At 39.0% G+C, this 18829-nt stretch overlaps 2 protein-coding genes across 12 annotated transcripts in view; one reads left to right on the forward strand and one right to left on the reverse strand.

Annotated features, from left to right (window-relative positions):
- Positions 1-18829, forward strand: part of HSPBAP1 (HSPB1 associated protein 1) — a 37880-nt gene that overhangs the window by 6929 nt on the left and 12122 nt on the right. For 2 of the 6 annotated variants that reach the window (XM_021526084.3, XM_085584207.1), the window contains exons 2-5: positions 5172-5357; positions 10648-10832; positions 14572-14708; positions 17844-18015. In XM_021526084.3, the coding sequence (XP_021381759.2) occupies positions 5172-5357; positions 10648-10832; positions 14572-14708; positions 17844-18015 (680 nt within the window). Of the gene's footprint in view, positions 1-5128; positions 5358-10647; positions 10833-14571; positions 14709-17843; positions 18016-18829 lie in introns of those variants that run through there. The other 4 variants (XM_085584208.1, XM_021526083.4, XM_021526085.4 and 1 more) reach the window with 4 other exon arrangements.
- Positions 3999-18829, reverse strand: part of SLC15A2 (solute carrier family 15 member 2) — a 150709-nt gene continuing 135878 nt past the window's right edge. Inside the window, exons 22-25 of one of the 6 annotated variants that reach the window (XR_014956500.1) lie at positions 15883-16043; positions 14546-14599; positions 14056-14116; positions 3999-5796 (exon numbers count right to left, since the gene is read on the reverse strand). Coding sequence is in view for 2 of the 6 variants with exons in the window: in XM_085584202.1 (XP_085440328.1) it covers positions 15909-16043 (135 nt within the window). In the remaining 4 variants the exon portion in view is untranslated. Of the gene's footprint in view, positions 16044-18829 lie in introns of all 6 variants that reach the window. The other 5 variants (XR_014956499.1, XR_014956498.1, XM_085584202.1 and 2 more) reach the window with 5 other exon arrangements.

An 18829-nucleotide genomic window follows, 5' to 3' on the forward strand; every position in this document is an offset into this window, starting at 1 on the left:
AAGAGCCTTAGGGGATTTAGGGCAAGGATTTCCTAAAGTGTGCTTGAGATGATGCTCTGTCATCTAGAACAGCAGGGAGAAGTCCCTCGAAGAGCTGTGTCCTGGGCCCAGCCCCTGCTCCTCCCGAAGGAGTCTGGCAGCAATTCCCACTGCTTTGTCAGAAGGACAGGATGAGGTTTGGGCATGGCTCCCACTCCTGTCTTGTTTCACGTCTGAAGTCACTTCGACTTCCCGTAACAAAAACTGTAAGATGCTCAGCCCTGCCACTGGAGCACTGGAAAGTGAGTCCAAATTCCTCCTTTAGCCTCTTTCTTTCCTTGCTTTGGCTGCCCTCCTCTGCAGTAGCAGTCTCGGAGAGGAAGGAAGGCTGTGCTGGCTGCAGGCTGCCAGAGTGACTGCGGCTGCCAGCTCACAAGTGCAGACTGGTCTGTCCAGGGTCTCCATGCAACTGCCACCTCTCCTTCAGCAACCAAAACATCTGCAAATCTGGGGTAGCTGCCTGCTGGCTGTGTGTGTTCACAGCAGTCACATTCCCACAGCCAAAACTAATAGCAACAGCAATAGCTGACTAGCAGGTAGTACCTGGATGTTGGTGCAGCCTATCCTGAAAACTACACATGTATATTTGGAGGCATTCTGTTTGCCCAGAGAAGGCTGATTATAGTGCATAGTGTTGTAATCACATGCAGATTATTTAAAGTTGGTTTTTTAATTTACAGAGTTAATGTTCTGTGAAACCATTAAGTCTGACCTCCAAACCAAGTCACTTATATTTGCTTTGGGGAGTTTCTCATCTTCCCCTATACCTTCTCTCTTCTCTTCTCATAGTTAATATTTTGGAGGTTAGGTGATTTTTTTAAATTCACCTGTCTGCTCTGTATTAACATATTCAAAATGTACTTTTTTTTCTTTTATTTTTACTTTTTAAAATGAAAGAAGTAAGGAAAAGGGAGCATTACAGATTTGCTGGAAAAACAATTTGCTGATGCATGTACCAAATACATTACCAAGATTTCCTTGTACTCCCTATTTTAGAAAATAATTTTAATACCTCTCAATTAAATCTCATATTTAAGCAGCAGGGTGTTTTGGCAGAAGCCAACTGCCATGCACTAATGAACTCTTATAATTTGCTAAATTATTTTAAATGAATGACAGTACATTTAGCTTTTTAATGACTGTACGTTTAACTTCTGAACAACTTTGATCAAGTCCACTTTTAGTTAGACTGCCTGCTGTGCTAAACTCTTAATTCCCAAACCCTACTCAGTTATTCAGAAAAATTGTTAATCAGAAACATTAAATTATTTTCTGTTTCAGAAGCACAAAGTCGACTGGAGAGTACTTGGCCAGTTCATTACTTTTCTTTTACCTGCCCTCAGTGCTAAGTCTGGATGAAGCTTAATGTTTGACAGTACTTTGTGTAAAGACAACTGGAGAGCTTTCTTTTTTTAATTGGGAGATCTGTATTTTGCAAGGTGTTGCCTTTCTAAAGAACACCTATGTTTTTTGCCAATTATATAAGCTGCCACAGTTGCAAAATTTTAGCTAAAACTTGGTTCATTTTTTTAGTTCCTGGTTGGATTCTGTACATGCTTTGGGTAAAGTCAAAACATGAGACAAATTATTCCTGCTTCCTTTGTACTGTGAAGTTACACCATTTGTTGAGCCTGATAGAAAGAACTAAGCTGAAGTATTCCTTTTCTCTTGTGGATCAGAGTACAGCTGAGAAAATGAAGACTCCCACAGAGCTTTTCTTTTTCAAGGGAATATGCATTCCTATTCTCTCCTGCTATCCAATCTCCCCTAGGAATTTGGTATTTAATGTCGAAGATGTGCAATGGATATTTTTCTTCTTTGCTACACATTTTATTTGTTCACCTTTTACTTGTGCACATCTGTATCCAAAGTGTATGTGCTTATATATGCTACACAACCTCAGGTTCTCCCTTGAACTCAATTGCCATCAATCTCAGGCTATAAAATACCAAGAAGCAACAACCCATTTATAAGGTTTTTGTGAAACTATGATAACAATAACTGAGGAAATGATTATTTTAAACTATAATCCTTCTAATCTCTCTTTAGGTCTTCTATCTTCAGATATCTCTTTAAATTGCTTTTTCCTATTCCTGCAGCATATGGTTCCATCAGAAATCTCTGTTGGTCTTGAGCAGAGTTCTCCTAGTTGTCATAATATCTATTTGCTGTAGTATGTGATATTTACCTTTTATCATGTGTCTTTTCTCTAGCAGGCACTTAGATATGCATGACAAGTGTTATAGGGAAAGAATTGCATTTAGCTGACTCTGTTCTTACCAAGAAATATACAAAGGCGAATCAAGACACAGATTCTTCACACAGATCTAGCAAGAATCTGCATTTGTCTTTGCAAAAATCCCTGATGTATATTTATTCAAGTCTTTAAATTTTCTAAAATGTTTCAAATGGCATTGTGCATTATATGTATTGTATGTGATTATCTGTATCAGGAGAAGATATATACTTATCTAACGAAGATTTTAATACTGTTTGAAGATAGGAATTATTAGCATCTTAGTAAGACAGACTGTCCTCTTTCATTTTTTCTTGATTTTATAGGGAAATATGTTTACAGCTGAACATGGTGACATGACAATCATTCAGTAGAGGAGAAACTAATTAGCCTAATTGTGGTTTTTTGTATGGCAGTGGCCTACTCTCCCAGTAGCTTCAGCTCTGAGCTTCCCACTGTGTGTGTATGCCCTGTGGTTAAAACCACACCTTGCAAAAGCATGATGTGCATGTGGAAATCACATTAGAAAGCCACACAGAGTCAACAGTTGTCTTCAAAGAGCCTTCCTGTCTCTTCCAGTAAAAATTCTGCTTTTGTAGAACATCCCAACTGTTGACTGAAATTACAGGATAAACCTGAAACTTTTGCAATAAAAGTCAGCTTTACAAAATCTTCCAAAAAGGATTTGCATTTACATCGTCTAAAATACTTAAATGTAATGCCCTTAAAGCAAAAAAAAAAAAAACAAACAAAAAACAAAACCCTGAGTAGTCAAAAAGACAGCCATGCAGTGATAAACATGGCCTAAGCAGAAGTAATTTCATTTTTCTGAGCTGGAAAATCTGAAAGGCAGGTAAGACCTGCCAGCTCCCACATGGTGAAAGCCACCTCTGTACAATATTCTAATTGCACTGGTGAAAAACAGAAGTTTTATAAAACCCTTGAGAGTGTTCAGATCTGGACCAAGTCTAGCTCCTGATCAGAATTACTGTGATAAAACATGCTGAGCTTTGACCTCTTGCTGTGCCTCCAGCCAGCTCCTGGTGGCTGCACCAGCACCCAGCACGTGTCCTTGTGTCTGCAGATGGCCTTTCTGCCTTCCCTAGGTGTGCTAACCTGTTCCTTGGAAAGCCCAGAGCCTCCTCCTGGGCTAGGGAGGACCATATGGTGAGACATACGGTCCCCGTGAGACCTCCTCCTGTCCTGCTTGTGTCAGCTGCTGGGTGTGAGACTGAGGCCAAGTGGCAGAGGCATCTCTGTGTCACAGCAACACCATCCTGTCAAGTGTTGCTCTGCGTATGAGAGGAAATGTGGAAAATAAACCAAAATCCAAGCTCCCTCCTGTCGTCTGCCTTAGGAAAGAGAAGCCATTTAAAATTTTTATGTTCCATGAAGATAAAATACCAGGGGTCTTTAGTTTTAAAGTTTCACAGTGGAGTTTTCAGGAGTGAAAAGTGAGGGATTTGGTTTCCCTGGAAGTTGTGGAATAAGAGACCCATTGAATCTAGGAAACCCCAGCCCCAATACCTCCCACTGATTTTGTGTGAAGATAGCAGCTTTATTTAGAAAACATACAGCTGTGCATTTTTTTTTTTCTAATTTAGAAAAAATGCACAGCTATATGGGAGTATAAACCCTGTCAAAAGAAGAGAGACTCAACAAAAGTTACCAACAAGATATAGGTCACAGCAAGCACAGGACAACTCATTCCTGCCATTCCCACTTCAGCATTCATAGATTTATTTTGGATTTTTGTTGCATTGAAATTAATCTGAAGAACTTTTCTCAGTGACATTGTTTCCAGTGGGTCATCTTGTGTTTCCCCCAGCTGGCTCCACAGGGTTGCCCCGTGTGCCACTGGGTGGTTCTCTGCTATCTCCCACACATGGGGAGTTGTGACAGGCAAAGTAGCACCCAGCAATGAAGGAAATTTTCTTGGACTTTATTTATTTAACTCATCATGTATGCCAGACCATCATTTGACCCCTAAATACAATGATTGAATTGAATTGGTTTGTTTGCTTTAAATAAACTGCTGGAAGTCAGGAGGAGGAGCCATGTGTATCAATTCATGTTAAATCTTAGCCATTATGCAGATACAAATTCTGGATGAGTTAACTTCAATAGAGGTTAAAATAATGAATGGATTTTTTTATGATCAGAATCTGTAGTCCACCTCTTCACTCTATGGAGATGTCATTCTTTTTTAAAAAACTCCAGATTTTCCTTCTGAATATGTCCCTAAAGAAAAGTTGTTCTGAAAGTGCTGAGTTAATTCAAGATTGCCAACATTTCAGATTGACAGTTTCAGTGGGGCATATAAATTTCTAAACAGCAAAGGAATAAATGGAAATCTTTAGTTTAGTTCTTGGATTGGCATAATTTCCTTTTTCTAAAATTCTGTTGAATTTTACTTCAAAAATACCTGCTGACTGGTTGTGCTACTGTTTCTCAGTTTAAAGAGAACACATGGAGAGCTGGTTTGCTACCTCTGACAATATACTACAATTTTGGAAAGAATCCCATGCAGAAAAACTGTTACTCATATTTATATTCTCTAAACTCTGAACATTATTTACAAGTTTATTTTTTTGTTAGCCTATTTCTAAGCAGTTTGGCTACAGTGCTTTATTGCCTAAGATACAAGTGAAAATTCTAAACGTGCCTATTTTTATTTTTTCTTTATATTTTATGTGCTAATACACCACTTTAAACTTTCATTTATTTCTTCCAGTGTTTGCAGTACAAGTTTGATTTTTAAAAAAATCTACAAATGTAATAAAACAGTCATAAATACAGAAGGTCTTAGTTCTTACTGTTTTCTGTCCCATGGAAGATGGTAGTTAACACTTCATGTATGATAAATCATCTCTCTCCATCTTTTTGCTTTACATAGATGAAGATGTCAAACCATTTACTCCTGAGAAAACCAAGGAAATTGTGATGTCTCTACAGCAACCTGCAGTCTTCTGTAACATGGTTGGCAACTGGCCAGCCCTGCACTGGAATGTGAAATACCTTTCTGCTGTGTTGGAGGGAAAGACAATCCAGTTTAGGCTGGGCCTGAAGACGGTGGATTTAGGTGAGAATGAGGTGGACAGGCATTAATGTCACAAGTGTCTTTTCTAGGTCCTGCAGTTATCTGCCTTTTCATTATAACTGTTCTTTCTCTAATGTATTGCTTTTCATTGCAGGCTTTGTTTTTAGGAATGGGATTTGGCCAGCAGTAGAACTCTCCCTTCTCTTTCCCATGTGTTTATTCTCAGTAGGAGGTCTGGTGGGTGACACCAGCATTTACAAACCAAGCCTCTCAGTTTTCCTCCCTTGCTTTGTAGGGTGTGTGATCCTTGCCTTACCCATGATTAGATTGTTCATGTGAGCTGAGCTTCCTTATCCATAAGCCTCTGTAAAGGAATTAGCTAAATAGTTAGCCAGACTTGGGGTATTTATCTGTATGGTGGTAATTCTCATCTTCCTCCAGAGTTTTTTAAGACTTAGGTGATTTTCAGTACTTTAAGGTCCTGTGATGAAAGACATGATGGAAGTATAAAGCACTATGAAAATCATTTGACACCAGTGCAATAATTTCACTGCTAACCCTCCAGATTCACTCATACATCTTGGAACATGCCATGGGAGAAAGACAATTTTCCAACTTGATTTTAAATGCTACAACTTCATCTCTGTCTGTAGCTACACAGTAGTGTGTCCATGGACAGACTGAGTTTCGTAGCATGGAGGGAAAATAGAAGAAACATTTTCCATCTGCTATCTACTTGAAAGGCTCTGCACTGATTTATCCCTGCCCTTTACATCCTTTGCCCTCCCAACGACAAACCAAAATATGTTTTGCTATGCACTTTCTCAATTTTGCCTATAAAGTATCTTGACTACCTTTAGGATTTTTTTTAACCCTTAGGCCAGAAAAATCCAGTATAAAAATATTTAATATGTCATGGTCTTTTAGTCCCCACACAACTATTCTTTCTGTAGTCTTCTAACCTTTTTCAGATGAACTTCCTGTTTCTTGGAATGTAGAGTCTGCACAAAGACTCCAGATGAGGGTCTGCCAGTTCCAGTGAAAGTGGTTGGATTACATCATGCTATCTTACTTAACACTGTGAAATTTGCTTTCTTCACAGCATCATGACCATGTTATTTCACATTCAATTTTTGCAAGAGAAGTGATGAAACAGAAATGTTAGAGGGAAAATGCTTGGTGTGTTAGGATTTCAAAGCATTTTACCAGCATGGATTAATGATTTCTATGCCGTTCCTGGGGGAAACAGATATTATTTACTCACTTTCTACAGATGGGAAAACTGAGGTGTAGAATTAAAACCTTGGTACACATCTTCATAGCAGTATCTCTGTAGTTCAGTGAGGTACCACCTAATTATTTATCTAAGTGTGAAATGCATCCCATTGCCAATACTGAAGGTGTAGCATATTTATATATATATATATATATATATATATATGTATGTATGATACTTTCCTTGTTACCTATATACCTTGTTACCGTATACCATGTTAATATATCTGAGTTGTAACACACAAGGCCTACCAGGTAAAAGAGTATTTTTGGTCCTACTCTCCATTAATTAGTAGGCACTTTTTGAGAGCCGGATGGATGTTCCAACTGGCAGAGTTTCTGATGGGGCTGATGGAGTGTTATGTAGCTAAGTCACAGATTGATGCTACCAACTGAGTAGATAAGAGTCGTCACTTAACAATAACTTGTAGTCACTAGAGATACAGAGTGGATTTAAATTGGAATTTATATCTTGAAGCATCTAACTGCAATTTGCTTTTTCCTAAAGGCATTTATCCCTGTGCAGCCATCAGTTTGTCTCCAGGATTCTCCATTATGTGGTAATGTTGGTTAGAATTGTCTTCAAGGAGATTGGTGCAGCCTTCAGGGGTTATATTGTAACTGAATGAGACCTGTGATGCCATAAAAAAAATTCAGTATAAGAATATATTAGTGAAGCCATTATCCAAGCCATCTTAGAGTCTGTCATTAGGAAGGTGGTTGATCTCACTATTGCATGCTTAAAACTACTTTTAATGAGGACCTCTCTTTCTTATTGTTCCTGCTAACTTTCCTACGTGAAATGGAGCCAGTCATCTGCTCAGAGAGAGAACAGAATTTGTATTTTATAATACAACTAAAATTGCATTGATCTATCTCTGAATATTCCTTCTGCATTCACAAGAGTTGTATTGCCTTAAGACTAGGTGGGACCATTCCTAATATGGAGTTGGAAATGCAGAAGAAAAAATCCACTCTCCTTCTTAAAGGCACATTCTGGTGACACTTTGAAATGGCAGCTTCAGAGTTTTTGAGGTTATTTAAGCCATGAGGTACATCTGGAAAACTCAAAATTCATGGAGACCTCTTACTATAGCAACTCCTCATCTATAGTGCCACATCTGCAGCCTGGATGGGTTTCCCAAGCTGAAGATTCCTTAATGTACAAAAGTGAGAATTGCAAATGGGGCAACTTGCTGGGAGTTGCAAGGATTTTATATTTGCTGTTCTTACTAGTTTGTAACTTCCTGAGGCATATCAATGTGGATGGCACATTTGAAACGTGGAAAAATGTGAGAGCTAGCAGTATTTGTGTATGTTATTTATACCTAAGTGTGTGTTTGATAGTATTCTGTCTGATAGTATTATGTCTGATTACACAAGTGAAACAGTTTGTATCCATAAGAAGGGGAAAAAACTGCAATCAGAAGACTGAGCATTGACAAAAGATACCTTCAAGGAGAGTACCAGAGTTCATCACAAGAACAGTGAAGATGCTGTTAATCAGGAAATCCATACCCCTCTTGTTCCAGCCACACTAAAATATTTATTTTTCTGATGTGGGATAAGGGATAGGCCAAAACTTCAGAAGTTTTGCTTCTGACAGAGAAAATGTGGCATTACAGCTGTTGTGTCTGATGGCTACCTGGAGCACACCAGCACCAAGTAAGAAGAAAACTTACAAAGAACTGACTTCTGTATGCAGCCATTTCTTGTTTTGACCATTTTTAGTGGTTGCATAGTAAAATGAATCAACAATGTGTTTACTGTGAAGAAGATGGAGAGAACAAGAAGGTGTCATCCTGATCAGTTTCTGAGTCACAGGATCTCTGGAGGATGTTTCCCTTAGTGGTGCTGGAGAAAGCTGATGCTGTCAGATGCACAGTTGGATAGGAAAGGGCTGCAACTTGACCATCTTGCCAAGAGATTTCACCACTAAGGATGGCAAAAGAATTCAGGTCTCTGAGGTTTGATATTGAGGGAGACTGCAAAGGTAGCCGTAGAAGTAGCTGAATAGGAGGCTGAAAATACAGTACAAATACTGCACACTGATTAAATGTTGCATAAAGCTGAGATCTGAAGTGGTTATTTGGGCTGGCCTACATTTTTTGCTACTTTCTTCTTAGTACACATTGCAAACACTCTGAGAAGAACAGATTTTGGCAACTGTCAGAACCAGACCTTAACTAAGGAGGAGAGCTGCTTCTGTAAAACCCACTTTTCCCCTCTCTCCTTCCCTCCAATTTCAATCTGTGGTATTAGGAGAAAGAGGAGGACTGTTATGCCTTTAGGTGCCATGTCATCAGACAGAACTGGCAGCCTACTTCAGACTTGTATGGCTTAATCTGCAATTTGTCAATTACAAAACATCCTCAGCTTTGTCATTAAGTGTTAGCAAACTGTTTAGTCATTTTCTTGCTTTCCCTTGCTCATTGTTAACATTTTCTCCCATGTTGCAGCCTACAACCTACAAACCCATCTAAGCAAACTGTCTAGATTGCCCAAATATATTTTTATTACTATTTATTTTTCTATAACCACCCACACCTTGGTACTGAATAAGGTATAAATCAAACCAAGAACCCTGCCCTGAGGAGATTGTATTCTACAAGATAGTCTTGCCTTTCATAGTTGGATTTTCTTTAAATGAAATTCAGAGTGAAATATGTTGAGAGGTAGAAAGAGCATATTTCTTGCCTTTAAAACGTTTGCTCTGAGTTATTTTGGAAAATAGGCAGTGTCCTAAGCACTCTTTTCTCATGAGAGTGATACAGATACTGAGGCACCCTCAGTAGTGCTTATATCTTTTGTCTAATCTTTCTGTCAGACCACCTTTTAGTAAAATGATAAACATAGCATTAAAAACTGAGTATCAGGAGAGGGACTGCAACACAGATATGAGATCCAATACAGAGGGTTTTGGTTGTGATCTTGTGACTTGCAAGTGATTTATATGTCTTGTATGCAGTCCTTAGGTAGGGAGCCCATCCACTGACATTTTTAGTTAATGATTTGATAGTAGTGGGAAGGAAACCACTACCTATGCTACTACAATGGAAAATAATAGTGGTAAAGGTTTGTAAAAGCTGTATGAGACTGTGAGAATTGCTGCAGTAACAAAATGAAAGTGGTAAAGAACGAAGAGCTGCTGCTGCACAGCAGTGAAAGGATCCCATTTCTGTGCAGCTCTGTGCAAGTTACTCAAGATTTAATTGCAGCTCTGTCATTGTCATTCATGCAGGCTGCAGTAATTTTTCCCCAGTAGTAGTTATAGTAAAGTAATATTTTTTTTAACACTGGATAAGTCTCTTTGAAGATGACACAATTAGTGGAAGCAGGAAATGAAGAATTCTGATTAACTGCAATTAAAGTATACTGTGATGTGGGTTATCTTACAGACCTTCCAAGTGACCTGACCTTGAGCTGAAAGGCTGTATCATTCAGCCTGACCAAAGCATGCTGGGAGCAAAACCCTGCTGGTAAACACTTCTTGGGTCTGCCAAGGAATACTGCAATACGCTTTTGTCAGTCCCAAATGAAAAATAAGGACACACAGCATTTTAGATAGATCATTGGCAGCATGTATGTGGTTCCATACCTCACTTTCTATGCATGACCACACTGGTTTGGTCATTGCTTTAGGGAAAGGGTAAGATGAACATGTCCATCTGCATAAATCTATGGAGGCAAAATAAAGGATACAGAAATACTTGATGTGCACATTTGCAACTCACACTTGGGAAAGGAGATGGAGCAAAGTTGTTTAGTGAACTTGGGTGTGTTAGTGAGTTACTGTGCTGAAGAACAACACTAACTATTGGTCTGCTTTTGTCTCACAGCAAGTTCAAGGTAACAGCCATTCAATTAAAGCTTAATGAAAAAGCAATAATCTCAGATTTTACTTATGAGTCTGGTCATTTTATTGACCAGGGTCAAGCTACCTAGTCAGATTCGTATCTCGTGTTGCATTTAACCAGAGCTGAGAGAAACTGTATTATTTTTACTGGTTCTGTGCTCAGTGCTCATATAATATTTGAGTTTTCTTTTGTTGCTCTAGTTCCCCAGTTTGAAACCAGTTGTAACTACGTGGAAGCCACACTTGAGGAGTTTTTGGCTTGGAGTTGTGGGCAGCCTTCTTGTCTCTCTGGACCATTCAGTTGTTATGATTACTCCAAATACTGGGCTTATGCTGACTACAAGTACATTGCCAGGATATTTGAAGACAAGCCAGAAATCTTCCAGGTAAAACATTAATATTATGTCTTCCTAATTGAACCATTGCAAATTATCTAATGTAGCTTCTGAAACTTCTACTGCTATCCCTCTCTGCTCCTTTGGCTACTTATTTTTAAATTCTGCCAAGTGGCAGCCATCAAAATTCAGGGTCTCGTTATAAATTTAGAAACACCACCCCAAGTGACAAAAAGGAACTATCAGGCTGGCATCACTCTCCCTCCCATTTAGGCCAGATCCACCTTACACCCAAATGATGCCCAAATTAACAGCTCCACTCAGGAGGGAGGATTGATGGCATGTATTTCATTGTAGTAACAAGGCTGTAACATGGCTTTGCTCCATGTTTTGCCTTGTGGCTCATTTTGTTAAGTAGCTCAGCTTCTTTCCTTAATATAATTAGATTAACTGTTTGTGAGGAGGAGAGATTCTGTGGAGGCAGTAAAATATGGGAAGCAACCTGTCCATGGAAGTATTTAATTACCATGCACAGTAGGACAACTACCCAAGGTATTTCCTTTTATTTTCTCTGTGCCTATTTCCTATTTCAATGTCTTGCTTCATCTACATTCCTGCTATTTTTCCATGCAAATTGTAAGAGGGCAAAATTAAGGATAGCTATACAAAAGGTGTACTTCTTCATAAGATATAAAGAAAGACTAAGTAAAACCTTACTCATTTCTATATTTTGAAAGGTGAAAATGGAACCATAATTCCCTGTAAAATCATTGTATCACTGGGGGGACAATGAGTATGAACTGATAAGCCCCCTCAAATTAATTATTTTCTCAGAAAGAATTTCCTATGCTCCTCATATGTATTTTATTCTTTTGTGCCAGTAAAATTGGTATTTTTCAGTGTTCTGTCTTTTTACAGACTTTCAGACTTTTCAGACTTTCCGTTGGGTAGGAAGGTAAGGAATTGGGCACAGAGATCATCTTCCTTTTCTTTCCCTCTTCCCTTCCTGAGCACACTGAAACATAACCAGATCACATAATCTTGGGCTGGGTCATGTTGTCTGAACTAAACTGGGAGCTCCAGGGATGTCTGAGGCTTCCCAAGATCTTTGCATAACTCTCTCTGTGGTCCTGTCTTGCTCTTTCTTTTCCTGCCTCCACAGACAGCATTTCCATGTGTCTTCCAGCACAAGCCAATAGCAGCTCAGAAGTCCTGAATATCCTACTGCTTCCTTCACACTTGAAGGAAACAACCATTTTTTTTACCTTTTTCTTTCCCTTGCCCCCATTCAAGAGCAAAGCTGAGGCTCCAGGAGTTGCATTTCTGTGCAGGTGTCATGCCACCACCTGATCACCTGACCTAACACACAACAGATTGTACTGCAGTTTTAGAATAGACACACATAATGGTTATGCCGTGCATTTTTTAAAAAAGCAGAATCTGGGAACTAAAGAATTGGTGGTGTTATGCAAGCAAATATGGTGTGTGTCATCTGCCATTTTCACAGGCATGGGAGAGAAATGCATCCATCAGTTCCACACTCACATGGCTTTTGAAACACTGCTACACAATTTATAGCTGCCAAAGGAGTTCTTTGTAGAAATTCTCTTCCTTTCTTGTGTGAATTTGATGAGAACTCCTTTTTTTCTTCTAGATTTTATTTAGATTTACGTGAGGTTATTTGAAGGGGAAAAGAAGGCCAACTGCACAGTTATTTATAGTGATTAATAGGGTCATTTAGAAGTTGTTTGAAATTTAGATTGCACTGTTTATCATTTACAGTAGTGTGGGCTAAGGTAATGATTCCATTATTCTAATCTATGAGCAATATCTAGCATCTTACATTTTTTGTTCAGTTGATATTTCATTACAGAATTTGAGATATAAATCAGGAGCAAGATACATGCATGAAGTTTAAATAGAAATGAGACCTTTTAAAGTGACATACGGGTACAGATTAACTTCATTATAACCAGCAAATGAAATAAATATATATCACAAGTAATGTGCCATCTGTTATGGTTGGAACACCTTTTAGTGCATTTCTTCTTACTGTGGCTTTTTATTGTAGAAAAGGAACCCAGTGTGACAAGATTTCAGTAATACTACTAGTTCCTTTTCAGTTCATTGGTTAAAAAGTATTTTACCCATAATTGCTTCAACTATTTACTACAGAAGGAGCATTTTCAAAAAGTTCTTTTAAATCTAATATTGATTATGCGTGCTTTCTTTTCACTTAAATTGTAACAAAATATAAAAACTATTTAGGTGTGAGATTAAAGTGTAGAAATGGTGTTATGCTTAACTTTTTCACTGAAATAGTTGTATTGAATTTCAAATTTTATGCCTGCTGAAATCTATAGGAGGATTTTTTTCTTTTTGATCTTTTGCTGTCTTTGACAAATGTTTATATTACACTTCTGCATTTTTTTCAAATGATATCTTTAAAATCAATAACTCTGAAATTCAGAATCTTTAGCAATACCTAATTTTTGGGAAGGCTATCGCTCATTTTGATGCAAAGTCGTGCTGAAGTCATCCTTATAATGTCTAGCTGTAGTTTTCCTCATCCATAGATCTTAAAAAAGGATAGTCATCCACTTGTCTTCAAGCAGCAAGCTTACATACTTAAATTAGGACTCCTAGATTCCTATTTTCTCTTTATAGATAGCAGAAAGAGAGAGGCTTTTCCAAGGCTTGATTGAGAGTGCTTTGACTAGAGCAAGAGCCAAGATTAAATTAGGTTCCTAAAGTTAGGTGATGTGAATGACCCCAAAGTGCTTTACTGAAATGGAACAAGTACCATTATCTTCCTTTTCAAGATGGGAAAAATAAAACTCAGAGATGAAGTGATTTGCCCAAGACCATCAGGAAGCCAAAAATTTAATCTCTGTTTCCTAAGGCTCAGTCTGGGGCTCCAGCCAAAAGGTGCCAGTATCTCTGGCCAGTATTCCTCAAGTGCTTTCCAACAAACAAATGATCAGGCCCTGCAGGTGGCAGGGAGAGCTGTAGATACATGGGAAAGCTTTATCCAAGCTACACAGAACCATTCTGCAAAACCCTTGGCTTGTCTGAAAAATACCTCACTGTGCCTCTTTCCAACTGTCAGCCCCAAGGGATTGTTTGTGGGAGGGTCAATGGACTGGAAAGATCCAGCACTGTGTTCATAATATGTGTACACCTGTTCTGCCCTTTCTCACCCTGTCACCAAGTTGTTTTAAGTTCACTGCCTCTGCAGTTGCAAATATGTCCATGAAATAATAAGAAACTTTACCTGGCATAACACTGGGTCACAGATGGGGTAAAGTCTTTGTTCCCAGACTACATGGAGAAAGCTAAAATAGGAGCAAGGAGAGAGCAAAAATTCCACATAGATTATCAATTGTTTGAAAAGAGAATAGGGATTTTAATTTCCTTCTTTCCTTTCATTATCTTTTTAAAAGCCATATAGAAGATTTGTTCTAAAAGCAATCCTGAGCTTGGGTGGATGGTTAAGGGTGGAGAAAGAGAAAAGAGTGTTTGAAAAGGAAAAGAAGCCCCATGTGGCCATGAGAATTTGGGCAGCCCTTCTGTAGACAAAGGAGTAACTTGAGTGATGTGAAAGGTGGAGATGAAAATTTTGGAGGAAGGGGAACAGACTATGCATGCTCCAGAACCGCCCCAAGGAAAAACAGGTGCAGTGGATAAAGAGTGATGAGCGTGGAAGGAGAAGACAGGAGACTCTCAGAACTAAGGATAGGATGTCATTCAGTTCAACAACTTACATAAATAAACCTTTTTGTTGCTGTAGGACGTAAGGTGGTCTGACTTTGGTTTTCCTGGAAGAAGTGGAAAAGAGAGCACGCTGTGGATTGGTTCTGAAGGAGCAAACACCCCCTGCCATTTGGACTCCTATGGCTGCAACTTAGTGTTGCAAGTACAAGGAAGGTAACAAATGCACATACATACAGTAAATACAGAGGACAGTTATACTGTGCATGAAGTTACTTTTGGACTCTTTTAGTATTAATTCTAGGTCCTGATTATTTCAGTTTTCTGAGTTCTCAATGACTGAAGAGCACCCTAACTGTTCTACAGGACATGGCAGAACTTCAGGGCGTTCTGGAGTTGACACAATTTTATTTTCTAGTCTGTGTGTAATATGGTCCAATTATGAACACTTTAATCTTCCTAGTAGTTATGAATTCAGGAATTTGGAATTAGGAGATAAAAGAGTTAAAAATAAAATTAAAAAAAGAAAACCAAAATAGAAATAAACTACTTTAGACTTTTACAATATTGTCTGTGCAAGAGCCTCTAATAGCCTGCTAGAATTAATTTAAAAGGGGACAGGATAGGAGCAGCCAGCTGTGATCAAAGTTGAAAGGGACATTTGAGGCTCCAAACTCATTTAGGAGCATGTGGCTGTTGCTGTATCTTTCTGCCTGTTTGCATGCTGTCCTTTTTTGTTTTCTCCTTTCCTTGCATATTGGCCTCAGGGTTGGTGTTTTTTTTGTTGTTGTTGTTGTTTTTTTGTTTGTTTTTTTTTGTTTTTGGGTTGTTATCCATTATTGCTAGAATCCTGCTAGAGTAACAGAACAAGTTGCACACACTTTCTATGTTTGATAGTATAGAGTGGAAGGAGAAATTTGCTAGGGGTTTTTCAATGGGATTAATTACTCTGTCATTTTATAGAATGGTCAGATCATGGTGGTGGTGTAATTAAGGTGCAGGATTGGAAGTCAGGTGTGTTGCCTTTTAGCTGGTCAGTGCCACATGCTGACTGGCTTTAAGGCCTGAGGTTAATGAATTTGTCATCATCTTATCCCTAAGAAGGGTAACTGTGTAGTGTTTTTATTCATGTTTGTCAGCAACCTTGAGGTCCTTGGGTGGATGTGCAGCAGAGACACTCTAGAAGCCCCCTCAGAACTGCTGTGCTGCAGCCAATCCTGATCCTTCAGATCACATCAGCAAGCATTGTGCATTGAAGTCCAGACACTTTAATATATTCAGGAGCCAGAAACCTTAATGTAAACCACGAGACTTAAATGCCATAATCATCTGAGGATCCACTTAATACTGGGTGTACTAAATTAGTACAGTGATGCAGCAGACACAATACCTGCTAAGCCTCTTTGATCTGCACCTTCAGATGTTGAACTCAAGCCAGAGTTCCAGCATCATGCTGCAATTTTGTCCACCTTCACAAGGCACTTCCTCCCCTTCAAGTAGACCAAAATCCTTGTTCCTCTCAGGGAAAGAAATCCAAAGCCCTTGCACAGCCTGAAAAGACAAAGTTGTTTTCCTCTTCAGAACAAAGCCTGTAAATAGATTGCAAGCTTCCACAAGCTTGTGAATCTTCAGAGCAGAAAGATTCCCTTTTGAGACTCACAAACAAGACAGGCTTTGTAACAGAATATAAGCTTATGCTAAACTTAAATAAATTTGCCTTTGCAGGAAAGCCAGGGACAGCTCCTTAGCCCTTTGTTGCTATCTTAAATTTCCTCCTTGCATCCCTTAGGCTTTTTAATTTTTTGCCTTATGATATTGCTTTGCCATGAGCCTGCAGGATTAACCCTGAGCCTCCTAACTTAGTCATTCCCTGCCCCCTCAGAGGATCTAACTTGGAAGGCAAAATAAAATTGCAATAAGGCTTGAGTTTCAGGAGAAGTGGCTTTATACTTGCATCCAGCAGTTGCTTTGGTAAATACCAAGAAACATCAGCAGCCTATGGCACTTGCATCTGTGCTGGTCTCTGTAGTTCTGACTATCCTGCTATTCCTATCTCTTCTGTTCCTGTCCCTTTTGTTTTTGTGCCATTTGGTTGCTTTACTCCCATTTCCAGATCTGTGACTTAGAACTGACAACCAGAAGCAATGGACAAAATTCAAGAAGTGAGTGCCAAGGGAAAGGACACAAAGAAAAGCCCTTCCTAGAGTCCAAAACAAAAGAGAAGAGCTAAACAAGCTCTCCAGCTGTGCTGTAAAGTGCTGCCTTTACTTTTCCATTGCTTAGTGCATTGGTCATGTTGCACTGTTTGACTGGCTCCTCTTAAATGTAATAAATTCTCTTTGTGTATTCCTTCTGGTTATTTCTATCACCTAAAGTGTTGCCATATAAAACTTCTGTTTCTAAATACCATATGTACTTGCTAAGATATTTCATTTGTAATGCCCATAAAACTGGCACCACCAGTTCTGGCATATTCTGTTTTTTCCTCTTTGATCTGGTCTGTGTAAGTGAAAGAGAGACATTATCTCCTGAGGACAAAGTGTGGTCTCAGCTCTGCTTGGCCTTTGCACTGGGGTGCATTCATGTGCTTCTTTGGACATGTAGAGAGCAACCTGGCACATGAATGCCCTCGTGAGCAGAACAACCCAATCCTGCTCCACCTGGCGTTTAGTCACACCAGTAAGTTCTTAAATGCACAACCAGCCACATTTTCATCATGTGGTACTGATAACAGAAAAATAATACATATGTTTAATGATGCTTATGTCTATGGATGTATCTGGTTTTTATTCATGCCATCTTTGGCATGGGAACATCAAGGTGATTTTTACTAAGAATGGGGGGTTCACAACTAACAGCCATGTAAGAACTGCAGCAAACAGAAGATAATGTCTATGGCCTTTTACTGTTGCCATCCCAAACATACAATGACCTCCTTTCAAAACAAATACAGATTTTGAAAGCTTTTCATTCAGTTAACAAAAATACATTGTCTGTAACAAAACTATTTCCTCTAGTTTATAGAGCAATTTTTAATGCTCTGAGCATCTGTAAATGCTGCATGTAAAAAGGAGGAAGAAGAAACCAGACGGGAGAGGTTTTTTAAATTTTATCTGCCTTTAAAAATGATTGGTGAGAAGTTGTAAATCTTCTCAGTTAAAAAATTAAAAAGTGGAATATTTTAAAAACACTTTCAGGAGACAGCCTGTAAGCACTGGCTGTGTTCTCACTGCGTAGGAGATTCACACAGCGAGACAGATTTATGTTTTATTGAAAACCTTGCTACTGCCTTTAGTTCTTTGCTGCAAGTGACATGCACTGAATACGTTTTTATCTTCTCTCTATTTCCAGGAAGAGATGGCACCTCTTCCCACCTGCTGACACCAGTTTCCTTTATCCTACCAGGATCCCTTATGAGGAATCCAGCATATTCAGCAAAGTCAACATTGCCAACCCTGATCTGAAACGCTTTCCTGAGTTTAGGAACTCAACAGCCCATGTTGTTACACTCAGTCCTGGACAGGTACCACTTACATACCAGCTTTACATTACTTAATATTCTACTTGACTGGCTAATTTGGGACTAGGAAATCTTAACAAATTGACCGTGGAACTTCCCTCTTCCTTCACTCCACATTCAGACCTTATAGATTTCTCTCAGCACAGAAACTTTCTTCACTGACAGTTATTTGCCCAGACTTTTTTGTACAAAAACTGCAGACATTTGGAGAGCTATCAATCAGCTGCCTCATTCCATACAACCACCTGTCTTGCAAGTGCCTCAAATTTGTCTGCTTCAGAACTTTCTTGAACTCTGACCTGTCTACTCCAACAGCAGTATGTTCCACGAAATGCATTTGGTTAATAAGTATATAGAGCTAGCAAAGGAACTCGTATTTTGGTAGTGAATAGCCTTCACCTGTTGCTTTAATAAATACTTTAATGATGATACTTGCATTTAGAGTGTACACCATTTACAGGTTTCATGGTGCTTTACAGGGCTCTGAGGATGTTTTTAATCCTGCTTTACTGAGCAGGTTCAACTGTAGGTGCCTGGCTTACAGTCACACAGGCAGGCAGCAGCAGTGTGAGAGTAGGGCTCAGGAGTCTTTGATTCCCAGTCTCCTGCTGTAAATAGTGTCCTTCTTTATTTAATCAACAGGGTCTGTATTTGGAGTCTCAATTACCCTTTTTCATTTGTTCAGCCATGCATGTCCTGGTAAGGCACTGCTGTGCATCTCAAACTGTCAGGCCCTTCCAAAGGAATTTTGCAATGGTCATTGCTCAGAGAGTGGAGTTGCTGCTTCTGGAGCCCTTTCGCCCTTTTCCTCCCAGAT

This window comes from Lonchura striata, chromosome 7 (genome assembly GCF_050655825.1).
Source record: "Lonchura striata isolate lonStrDom1 chromosome 7, ASM5065582v1, whole genome shotgun sequence".
NCBI classification, from domain to species: domain Eukaryota; kingdom Metazoa; phylum Chordata; class Aves; order Passeriformes; family Estrildidae; genus Lonchura; species Lonchura striata.